The 13,087-nt window shown below is 53.4% G+C and overlaps 1 protein-coding gene across 1 annotated transcript in view; it reads right to left on the bottom strand.

Moving 5' to 3' along the window:
• DCHS1 (dachsous cadherin-related 1) overlaps window positions 1-13,087 on the bottom strand; it is a 99,365-nt gene that overhangs the window by 20,080 nt on the left and 66,198 nt on the right. The window contains exons 12-14 of the mRNA XM_066588563.1: window positions 12,930-13,055; window positions 12,642-12,851; window positions 10,796-11,665 (exon numbers count right to left, since the gene is read on the bottom strand). Of these exons, the coding sequence (XP_066444660.1) occupies window positions 10,796-11,665; window positions 12,642-12,851; window positions 12,930-13,055 (1,206 nt within the window). The remainder of the gene's footprint in view (window positions 1-10,795; window positions 11,666-12,641; window positions 12,852-12,929; window positions 13,056-13,087) is intronic.

Raw genomic sequence — 13,087 nt, 5'->3', positions numbered from 1 at the left:
AATCCCCTCAGTGTAGAGAGACCCCACTTAGTATACAGGGACCTCACTCAGAATAGAGACACCACTCACTATACAGGGACCCCGCTCAGAATAGAAAGACCCCACTCACTATACAGGGACCCCACTCAGAATAGAAGGAACCCTCTCAGTGCAGAGAGACCCCACTCAGTATACAGGGACCCCACTCAAAATAGAGACTCCACTCACTATACAGAGACCCCGCTCAGAATATAGAACCCACTCACTATACAGGGACTCTGCTCAAAATAGAGAGACCCCACTCACTATACAGGGACCCGGCTCAGTATAGAAAGACCCCACTCACTATACAGGGAACCCTCTCAGTGCAGAGGGACCCCGCTCACTATACAGGGACCCTGCTCACTATACAGGGACCCTGCTCAGAATAAAGAGACCCCACTAAGTATACAAGGACCCCACTCAAAATAGAGACCGCACTCACTATACAGAGACCCCGCTCAGAATATAGACCCCACTCACTATACAGGGACTCTGCTCAAAATAGAGAGACCCGACTCACTATACAGGGACCCCGCTCAGAATAGAGAGACCCCACTCACTATACAGGGACCCTGCTCAGAATAGAGGGAACTCCCTCAGTGTAGAGGAACCCCGCTCCCTATACAGGGACCCCACTCAGAATAGAGGGAATCCCCTCAGTGTAGAGGGTCCCCGCTCGCTATACAGGGACACCGCTTAGAATAGAAAGAACCCACTCAGTATACAGGGACCCAGCTGAGAATAGAGACCTCACTCACTATACAGGGACGCCGCTCAGAATATAGACCTCATTCACTATGCAGAGACCCAGCTCAAAATAGAGAGAACCCACTCACTTTACAGGGACCGCGCTCAGAATATAGACCCCACTCACTATACAGGGACCCTGCTTAGAATAGAGGGAACTCCCTCAGTGTAGAGGAACCCCGCTCACTATATAAGGACCCCGGTAAGAATAGAGTGTCACTGCTCAGAATAGAGGTGACCCCGTCAGTGTAGAGGAACCCCACTAACTATACAGGGACCCCGCTCAGAATAGAGGGAACCCCCTCAGTGTAGAGGAACCCCGCTCACTATATAAGGACCCCGGTAAGAACAGAGTGACACTGCTCAGAATAGAGGGAACCCCCACAGTGTAGAGGGACCACGCTCACTATATAGGGATCCCGCTCAGAATAGAGAGACACCACTCACTATACAGGGACCCCGCTCAGAATAGAGAGACCCCACTCACTATACAGGGACGCCGCTCAGAATATAGACCTCATTCACTATGCAGAGACCCAGCTCAAAATAGAGAGAACCCACTCACTTTACAGGGACCGCGCTCAGAATATAGACCCCACTCACTATACAGGGACCCTGCTTAGAATAGAGGGAACTCCCTCAGTGTAGAGGGACCCTACTCACTATAAAGGGACCACACTCAGAATAGAGGGAACCCCCTCAGTGTAGAGGAACCCCGCTCACTATATAAGGACCCCGGTAAGAATAGAGTGTCACTGCTCAGAATAGAGGTGACCCCGTCAGTGTAGAGGAACCCCACTAACTATACAGGGACCCCGCTCAGAATAGAGGGAACCCCCTCAGTGTAGAGGAACCCCGCTCACTATATAAGGACCCCGGTAAGAATAGAGTGACACTGCTCAGAATAGAGGTGACCCCGTCAGTGTAGAGGAACCCCACTAACTATACAGGGACCCCGCTCAGAATAGAGGGAACCCCCTCAGTGTAGAGGAACCCCGCTCACTATATAAGGACCCCGGTAAGAACAGAGTGACACTGCTCAGAATAGAGGGAACCCCCACAGTGTAGAGGGACCACGCTCACTATATAGGGATCCCGCTCAGAATAGAGAGACACCACTCACTATACAGGGACCCCGCTCAGAATAGAGAGACCCCACTCACTATACAGGGACCTCGCTCAGAATAGAGAGACCCCACTCACTATACAGGGACCCCGCTCAGAATAGAGAGACCCCACTCACTATACAGGTACCCTGCTCAGAATAGAGAGACCCCACTCACTATACAGGTACCCTGCTCAGAATAGAGGGACCCCGCTCACTATACACAGACACCGCTCAGAATACAAAGAACCCCTTCAGTACAGCTATAGGCAAGACTATATAAAGGGGGTGGCTACAGGCATGACTAAATTAAGGGGGTTGTGGCTACAGGCATGACCATATAAGGAGACCGCGGCTACAGGCGTGACTATATAAGGGGGCGGCGTCTACAAGCATGACTATAAAAAGAGGGCGGCGGCTACAGGCATGAGTATATAAAGGTGGCGGTGGCTACAGCCATGACTATATAAAGGGGGCGGCGGCTACAAGCATGCCCTGTGCCAGTCACTGCACTGGCTGCCAGTTAAATACAGAATTCAATTTAAACTTATTACCTTCATCCACAAAGCCCTCCACAGTGCAGCGCCCCCCTATATCGCCTCCCTCATCTCAATCCATCACCCAGCCCGGGCTCTCCGCTCGGCAAACGAAACTAGACTGCACACCCCTCTAATTCGAACTTCTCACTCCCGCCTCCAAGACTTCTCCAGAGCAGCATCGGTCCTCTGGAACGCACTACCAAAGAACATCCGGGCAATCCAGGACTCGAAAAACTTCAGGCGTGCTCTAAAGACGCACCTCTTCAGGGAGGCATACCGCATTCCCTAAACAAACCCTTCTGTACTCCGCCTGATAACATGCTCCCTGACCTACTGACTGCAATCCCTGCTAGCCATCATAAACCGCTCCTGTAGTCATATTGATCCTGCCGTCGCATAGCTAAATGTCTGACTGTTGTCTGTATATAGCATCCCTCACTCTCCAGCACGCCATACCGTGCCCATCTCCAGCCCCTTTACCTTCTGTATCACCCCATTACTTGTAGTATGTGAGCTCGTTGGAGCCGGACCCTCACCCCTATTGTCTCCATCAGCTGATTACTATGTAACCGTGGTTCTGTAATGTTTGTACTTTTGTCTTTCTGTATCCCCTGTCTATGTAAGCGCTGCGGGATATGTTGGCGCTATACAAATAAAGATTATTATTATTATTATTATTATTATATAAAGGTGGCGGCTACAGGCATGACTATATAAGGGGGCGGCGGCTACAGGCATGACTATAAAGGGGGCCGCGGCTACAGGCATGACTATAAAGGGGGCCGCGGCTATGGGCATAAATATATAAAGTGGCGGCTACAGGCATGACTATATAAAGGTGGCGGCGGTTACAAGCATGACTATGTAAGGGGGCGGCGGCTACAAGCATGACTATATAAAGGGGGCAGCTACATGCATGACTATATAAAGGGGCGGCGGCTACAGGCATGAGTATATAAAGGGGGCAGCGGCTACAAGCATGACTATTTAAGGGGGCAGAGGCTACAGGCATGACCATATAAAGGGGGCGGCGGCTACATGCATGAGTATATAAGAGGGCGGCGGCTACAGGCATAACTATATAAAGGGGGCGGCGGCTACATGCATGAGTATATAAGGGGGCGGCGGCTACAGGCATAACTATATAAAGGGGGCGGCGGCTACATGCCTGACTTTATAAAGGGGGCGGTGGCTACAGGCATTAATATATAAAGGGGGCGGCGGCTACAGGCATGATTATATAAAGGGGGCGGCGGCAACAGGCATGACTATATAAGGGGGCGGCGGCAACAGGCATGACTATGTGAAGGGGGCGGAGGCTACAGGCATGAATATATAAAGGGGGCGGCGGCTACAGGCATGAAATATATAAAGGGGGCGGCAGCTACAGGCATGACTATATAAAGTGGGTGGCGGCTTCAGGCATTACTATATAAAGGGGGTGGTGGCTTCAGGCATTACTATATAAAGGGGGCGGTGGCTATAGGCATGACTATATAAGGGGGCGGCGGCTACAGGCATGACTATATAAGGGGGTGGCGGCTACAGGCATGACTATATAAAGGGGGCGGCGGCTACAGGCATGACTATATAAGGGGGCGGCGGCTACAGGCATGACTATAAAGGGGGCCGCGGCTACGGGCATAAATATATAAAGTGGCGGCGGCTACAGGCATGACTATATAAAGGTGGCGGTGGTTACAAGCACGACTATGTAAGGGGGCGGCGGCTACAAGCATGAATATATAAAGGGGGCGGTGTCTACAGGCATGAATATATAAAGGGGGCGGCGTTTACAGGCATGAATATATAAAGGGGGCGGCGGCTACAGGCATGACTATATGAAGGGGGTGGCGGCTACAGGCATGACTATATGAAGGGGTGGCGGCTTCAGGCATGACTATATAAAGGGGGCGGCATTTACAGGCATGACTATATGAAGGGGGCGGCGGCTACAGGCATGACTATAACGGGGCGGCGGCTATAGGCATGACTATATAAAGGGGCGCGACAACAGGCATGACTATATAAAGGGGACGGCGGCTACAGGCATAACTATATAAAGGGGGCGGCGGCTACAGGCATGACTATATAAAGAGGGCGGCTACAGGCATGACTATAAAGGGGGCGGCTGCTACAGGCATGACTATATAAAGGAGGCAGCGGCTTCAGGCATGACTATATAAAGAGGGGGGCGGCTACAGGCATACCTATATAAGGGGGCGGCGGCTACAGGCATGACTATATAAGGGGGGGGGCGGCTACAGGCATGACTAAATAAGGGGGTGGCGGCTACAGGCATGACTATATAAAGGGGGCGGCTACAGGCATGACTATATAAAGGTGGCGACGGCTACAGGCATGACTACATAAAGGGGGCGGCGGCTACAGGCATGACTATATAAAGGGGGCGGCGGCTACAGGCATGACTACATAAAGGGGGCGGCGGCTACAGGCATGACTATATAAAGGGGGCGGCTGCTACAAGCGTGACTATATAAAGGGGGCGGCTGCTACAAGCGTGACTATATAAAGGGGGCGGCGGCTACAGGCATGACTATATAAAGGTGGCGGCGGCTACAAGCATGACTATATAAGGGGGTGGCGGCTACAGGCATGACTATATAAAGAGGGGGGCGGCTACAGGCATAACTATATAAGGGGGCGATGGCTACAGGCATGACTATATAAGGGGGCGGCGGCTACAGGCATGACTATATAAGGGGGCGTCGGCTACAGGTATGACTATATAAGGGGGTGGCGGCTACAGGCATGACTATATAAAGTCATGACCATATACTACACCCATCACAACAGCATGGCTTCACAGGAGAAGAGTCCGGGGTGAACCTGCTGCCTGCAGTCCAGACCTTCCACTATATACTACACCCATCACAACAGCATGGCTTCATAGGAGAAGAGTCCGGGGTAAACCGACTGCCTGCAGTCCAGACCTTCCACCACATACTACATCCATCACAACAGCTTCACAGGAGAAGAGTCCGGGGTGAACCGGCTGCCTGCAGTTCAGACCTTCCACCATATACTACATCCATCACAGCAGCATGGCTTCACAGGAGAAGAGTCCGGGGCGAACCGGCCGCCTGCAGTCCAGACCTTCCACCATATACTACATCCATCACAACAGCTTCACAGGAGAAGAGTCCGGGGTGAACCGGCCACCTGAAGTCCAGACCTTCCACCATATACTACATCCATCACAACAGCATGGCTGCACAGAAGAAGAGTCCGGGGTGAACCGGCCGCCTGCAGTCCAGACCTTCCACCATATACTACATCCATCACAACAGCATGGCTTCACAGGAGAAGAGTCCGGGGTAAACCGGCCGCCTGCAGTCCAGACCTTCCACCATATACTACATCCATCACAACAGCATGGCTTCACAGGAGAAGAGTCCGGGGTGGACCAGCCGCCTGCAGTCCAGACCTTCCACCATATACTACATCACCATATACTACATCCATCAAAACAGCTTCACAGGAGAAGAGTCCGGGGTGAACCGGCCGCCTGCAGTCCAGACCTTCCACCATATACTGCGTCCATGACAACAGCTTCACACGAGAAAAGTCCAGGGTGAACCAACCACCTGCAGTCCAGGCCTTCCACCATATACTACATCCATCACAACAGCATGGCTTCACAGGAGAAGAGTCCCAGGTGAACCGGCCGCCTGCTGTCCACACCTTCCACCACATACTACATCCATCACAACAGCTTCACAGGAGAAGAGTCCGGGGTTAACCGGCCGCCTGAAGTCCAGACCTTCCACCACATACTACATCCATCAAAACAGCTTCACAGGAGAAGAGTCCGGGGTGAACCGGCTGCCTGCAGTCCAGACCTTCCACCACATACTGCATCCATCACAACGACTTTACAGGAGAAGAGTCCGGGGTGAACCGGCCGCCTGCAGTCCAGACCTTCCACCATATACTGCGTCCATCACAGCAGCATCGCTTCACAGGAGAAGAGTCCGGGGTGAACCAACCGCCTGCAGTCCAGACCTTCCAACATATACTACATCCATCACAACGGCATGACTTCACGGGAGAAGAGTCTGGGGTGAACCTGTCGCCTGTAGTCCAGTCATTCCAGCACATACTATATCCATCATAACAGCTTCAAAGGAGAAGAGTCCGGGGTGAACCGGCCACCTGAAGTCCAGACCTTCCACCATATACTACATCCATCACAACACCATGACTTCACAGGAGAAGAGTCCGGGGTGAACCGGCCGCCTGAAGTCCAGACCTTCCACCATATACTACATCCATCACAACAGTATGGCTTCACAGGAGAAGAGTCCGGGGTGAACCGGCCGCCTGCAGTCCAGACCTTCCACCACATACTGCATCCATCACAACAGCTTCACAGGAGAAGAGTCCAGGGTGAACCGGCCGCCTGCTGTCCAGACCCTCTAACACATACTACATCCATCACAACAGCTTCACAGGAGAAGAGTCCGGGGTGAACCGGCCGCCTGAAGTCCAGACCTTCCACCATATACTACATCCATCACAACAGCATGGCTGCACAGGAGAAGAGTCTGGGGTGAACCGGCCGCCTGCAGTCCAGACCTTCCACCATATACTACACCCATCACAACAGCATGGCTTCACAGGAGAAGAGTCCGGGGTGAACCTGCGGCCTGCAGTCCAGACCTTCCACCATATACTACATCCATCACAACAGCATGGCTTCACAGGAGAAGAGTCCGGGGTAAACCGGCCGCCTGCAGTCCAGACCTTCCACCATATACTACATCCATCACAACAGCATGGCTTCACAGGAGAAGAGTCCGGGGTGGACCAGCCGCCTGCAGTCCAGACCTTCCACCATATACTACATCACCATATACTACATCCATCAAAACAGCTTCACAGGAGAAGAGTCCGGGGTGAACCGGTCGCCTGCAGTCCAGACCTTCCACCATATACTGCGTCCATGACAACAGCTTCACACGAGAAAAGTCCAGGGTGAACCAACCGCCTGCAGTCCAGGCCTTCCACCATATACTACATCCATCACAACAGCATGGCTTCACAGGAGAAGAGTCCCAGGTGAACCGGCCGCCTGCTGTCCACACCTTCCACCACATACTACATCCATCACAACAGCTTCACAGGAGAAGAGTCCGGGGTTAACCGGCCGCCTGAAGTCCAGACCTTCCACCACATACTACATCCATCAAAACAGCTTCACAGGAGAAGAGTCCGGGGTGAACCAACCGCCTGCAGTCCAGACCTTCCAACATATACTACATCCATCACAACGGCATGACTTCACGGGAGAAGAGTCTGGGGTGAACCTGTCGCCTGCAGTCCAGTCATTCCAGCACATACTATATCCATCATAACAGCTTCAAAGGAGAAGAGTCCGGGGTGAACCAACCGCCTGCAGTCCAGACCTTCCAACATATACTACATCCATCACAACGGCATGACTTCACGGGAGAAGAGTCTGGGGTGAACCTGTCGCCTGCAGTCCAGTCATTCCAGCACATACTATATCCATCATAACAGCTTCAAAGGAGAAGAGTCCGGGGTGAACCGGCCACCTGAAGTCCAGACCTTCCACCATATACTACATCCATCACAACACCATGACTTCACAGGAGAAGAGTCCGGGGTGAACCGGCCGCCTGAAGTCCAGACCTTCCATCACATACTACATCCATCACATCAGCATGGCTTCACAGGAGAAGAGTCTGGGGTGAACTGGCCGCCTGCTGTCCAGACCTTCCACCATATACTACATCCATCACAACAGTATGGCTTCACAGGAGAAGAGTCCGGGGTGAACCGGCCGCCTGCAGTCCAGACCTTCCACCACATACTGCATCCATCACAACAGCTTCACAGGAGAAGAGTCCAGGGTGAACCGGCCGCCTGCAGTCCAAACCTTCCACCATATACTACATCCATCACAACAGCTTCACAGGAGAGAGTCCGGGGTGAACCGGCCGCCTGTTTTTCACACCTTCCACCATTTACTGCATCCATCACAACAGCATGGCGGCACAGGAGAAGAGTCCGGGGTGAACCGACTGTCTGCAGTCTGGACCTTCCTCCATATACTGTATCCATCACAACAGCTTCACAGGAGAAGAGTCCGGGGTGAACCGGCCGCCTGTAGTCCAGACCTTCCATCATATACTACATCCATCACAACAGCATGGCTTCACAGGAGAAGAATCCGAGGTGAACCGGCCGCCTGCAGTCCAGACCTTCCACTATATACTACATCCATAGCAACAGCATGGCTTCAGAGGAGAAGAGTCCGGGGTGAACCGGCCACCTGCAGTCCGTACCTTCCACCATATACTGCATCCATCACAACAGCATGGCTTCACAGGAGTAGACTCCAGGATGAACCGGCCGCCTGCAGTCCGTACCTTCCACCATATACTGCATCCATCACAACAGCATGGCTTCACAGGAGTAGACTCCAGGATGAACTGGCCGCCTGCAGTCCAGACCTTCCACCATAAACTACATCCATCACAACAGCTTCACAGGAGAAGAGTCCGGGGTAAACCGACTGCCTGCAGTCCAGACCTTCCACCATATACTACATCCATCACAACAGCATGGCTTCACAGGAGAAGAGTCCGGGGTGAACCGGCCGCCTGCAGTCCAGACCTTCCACCATATACTACATCCATCACAACAGCTTCACAGGAGAGGAGTCCGGGGTGAACCGGCCGCCTGCAGTCCAGACCTTGGTGCATAATCTGGCAGAGATGCCTGAGGACTGTGGAGCAGCTAGAATCCTCCATCAGATTGGGGCTACATGATAAAACTCCAGCGATTGTTTCCCTCTCTGCCCAGAAAAGCGGATGCTACACAACAGTAGACGCGGCCTCGACCGACTTTCGTGAAATGTGTTGCTGCCATGTCTAAATGAGTTAAAAATGAAGTGGAGACATCTCCCTCTGATGTTCACTCTCTGAAGTCCCCCCTCTGATGTCAACTCTGATGTCCACTCTCTAATGTCCCCTTTGATGTACTCCCTCATGCCCCCCCCTTTATTGTCCCCCCACTGATGTCCCCCTCTGATGTCCCGCCTGATGTCCCCTTTGATGTTTTCCCTGATGTCCACTTTCTGATGCCCCCCCTCTGATATCCTCTCTGATGTCCTCTCTGATGTCCCGCCTCTGATGTCCCCCTCTGATGACCCCCCTCTGATGTCCCGCCTCTGATGTCTGCTCTCTGATGCCCCCCCTCTGATGTCCACTCTGATGCCCCCCCTCTGATGCCCCCCCTGATGTCCCCACTGATGTTCCCCTTCTGATGCCCCCCCTCTGATGTCCTCCCTGATGCCCCCCCTCTGATGTCCACTCTGATGCCCCCCCTCTGATGCCCCCCCTGATGTCCCCACTGATGTTCCCCTTCTGATGCCCCCCCTCTGATGTCCCCCTCTGATGCCCCCCCCTCTGATGTCCTCCCTGATGCCCCCCCTCTGATGCCCCCCCTGATGTCCCCACTGATGTTCCCCTTTTGATGCCCCCCCTCTGATGTCCCCCTCTGATGCCCCCCCTCTGATGCACTGCCTCTGATGTCTCGCCTCTGATGCCCCCCCTCTGATGTCCTCCCTGATGCCCCCCTCTGATGTCCACTTTGATGTCCCCCCCTGATGTCCCCTCTGATGTTCCCCCCTGATGTTCCCCCTCTGATGTCCCCCCTCTGATGTTCCCCCTCTGATGTCCCCCCTGTGATGTCCCCAGTGATGAGATCTACGGATCGTTACATTCTTAGTTTCCTTGCGTTACACAACGGCCGGCCTTTCTGAGCGGCGGTTGTACATGAGGAGCCTTCAGAGTCTGATATTTTGCCTGCTCCCCTGGATGATAAGGCCGCTTTCACACCGACCGTTTTATACAGCGTTTAGTGCGACATTTCAAACGCTGTATAAGGCCTCTATTTTTGACCGCTGCTCCATTTCCGTGTGTTTCAGCGATTTTTAGCGCACCTCATCACCCATTGCAATGATGCGGTGCGTTAATGAAACGCCTCAAACACATTTGAAAGTGCTGTAAAATGTTGTGCTTGAACCATGTTGTTTTTACAGACTGTGTGAGAGCGGCCCGAGGAAGAGGAACCGTGTGAACACGGCATTACTGTCAGGCGCCGTCATGACATCCGTGATGACATCCTGCTCAACGCAACGCCCGGCCGCCATTATACACACTGATCCCCAGTCTGAGGATAGAATTGGTGTGGCTGGCGGTCAGGAGAGCGCCATGAGGGAGGCTTATAGGCCACGCAAGAACCGTGGGGCACTATCCCATCACACATCCATAGTCACCAGCATGCAGCCCCCTCGGACGGGTCTATCAGCATCACACAGACTCGCACTTACCTTGCTGACTGTTCTCAGACAAGACAAACTCGTTGGCATCCTTCGGGAATCTTGGCCCCCGCGCCGCCTCCTCACGGACGTGTATGATGAGGACAGCGGTGGTGGAGAGCGGTGGCTCTCCCAGGTCTGAGGCTTGTACAAAGACCGTGCGTTCTCGTGGGCTCATGCTGTCCAGAGGTTCTAGCAGACGGACTTCACCTGTGTAAGGGTCCACTGAAAAACGTCCCGTGCCAGAATGTGGCGCCAACCTGTACAAGATGGAAGCATTGGCGCCAGCGTCCTTGTCTTCTGCTCTCATTGCAGCCAGAGTCCTCTTGGTGGGCGTGTTACGAGACAGGTTCAGGTGGAACGGACTGCGTAAAAACGTTGGAGGGTTGTCATTGACATCCTTCACTATAATAGTCACGCTGGCTTCTGCGCTGCGCGGTCCAGACGGGTCAGAATCCATCGCCCATGCCAGGAAGGTGTAGGCAGCCCGCCACTCACGATCAAGCTGCACCGCCGTTGTGATATGTCCAGTAAGAGGGTCAATATGGAACGCTCCCTGAGTGCCGTTAGAGAGATGGAAGGTCGTCCGCCTGTTGTGGCCGTAATCAGGATCGATGGCCGTCAACTTCAGAACTAAACTACCAACCGGGGCGTCTTCAGGGACCTCCGCGCTGAAAGATGGCGCAGAGAAAGACGGGGCGTTGTCATTCAGGTCGAGCACAGAGACGGAGATAGTGATGGAGGCACTGAGGGACGGGCTGCCGGAATCACGGACTAACACAGTCAGCTGGTACTCCGCCACAGACTCGCGGTCCAATGCTCGAGACGTGGAGAGGGCGCCCGTGGAAGGATCTAATGAGAAGTCTTGTAATGGATCTCCATCTGAAAGAAAGTTCATACAAGTGACTCTACGGCTCTACTGATATCAAAAAGAATCATGGCGTCAGAAACCAAAGAACACTTCATGGATAGAGTCCGCCTGAGCGGTAATATACACCCAATGACCCCTTTATTAGACCACGCCCCTTTATCAGAGCCCTGGCCCTCTCATGATTGGCGCCCCCTGTATGGAAATTTTCTCCGTGACCCTGGCGTGCGGCATAAAATCACGGGACAAGTTTTCCGTGGATGAGTTTCAGTGTGAATCCACATTAGATGGAAGATCCAGCGATTGCAGCGAGTTCCAGCGAGGCCGGTCATCGGTGCTGGACTAGCCGGGGTCTCACCGCCAACCACGGGGGGCATCATGTAACAGTGTGGAGAGTATACCGAGAATGGCACGATCGAGGAAAACATCCAGTGAAAGGGGATCCTGTGGATGGAAACAACTCATCACTGAAAGGGGTCGGAGGAGGATGTCAGGAATCGTTCTGACCAACAGGCTGCACAGTCAGCTGAATACAACGCTGGAGCTCCAACTAACATGTCCGAACGCACAACTCGCCGTTCCTCCACACGGATGGTATAACAGCGGGCGACCAGTTCCAGCGCCATTGTGTCTAAGAGAAACAGAAAGACTCCAGCGGGCAAAAGAGCGCAAAACTTGTATCACTGAGCAGCGGACAAACATCTCCTAGTCAGATGGGTCCACATTTATGTTGCTGATGGGAGGGCAGAATGTGGTGCAAGCAGCATGAATCGCTGACCCCTTCCTGTCAGCTGGTGCAGTAATGGTGGGGGGAAGGTTTTCTTGATGCACCCGGGTCCTCTGACATCTGCGGACGGACACCATGAGGAATTGCTGGGGTTCTGAAGGCTATAGGAGGTCCAACATGCTACTAGGTGGGGGTCTCTAACAAAGGGGGCGTTCGGTGTAATAACCCCCAACCTTGCAGTAATGGGACCCAGCGACACTCACCTGTCAGACGGTACTGCAGCTGCCCGTTGCTGCCCGCGTCGGGGTCCCAGGCTCGGAGGACACACAGTGGGATTGGCTCCTGATTCTCAGGGACTTCAAGTAAAATGCTATCGGTCTCAAATAGCGGAGCGTTGTCATTCTCATCCGCGACGGTGACATGGATCCTGACCTCCGACACCTTGGGTGGGGACCCTCCGTCCCGAGCGTATGCTGCATGACATGATGGGCAGGCAGTCAGCATGTGCAGTCAGGGGAAGCGTTCTGGTCGTGTCAGATGGCGCCACCTACCTGTCAGCTTGTAGACGTCTCTTTTCTCGCGGTCCAGCGGTTTCTTGGTGGTCAGTATTCCACTTTGAGGATCGAGTGAGAATTCGTCGCCAGTAACGCCTCCGTATGTGACGTGTCCTCCGGGGCCTACGTACGATGGGCAGGATGGAAGCTTTACA

This window comes from Eleutherodactylus coqui, chromosome 1 (genome assembly GCF_035609145.1).
Source record: "Eleutherodactylus coqui strain aEleCoq1 chromosome 1, aEleCoq1.hap1, whole genome shotgun sequence".
In the NCBI taxonomy this organism is placed as follows: Eukaryota; Metazoa; Chordata; class Amphibia; order Anura; family Eleutherodactylidae; genus Eleutherodactylus; species Eleutherodactylus coqui.
This window is presented reverse-complemented; position numbering and strand designations above follow the sequence as displayed.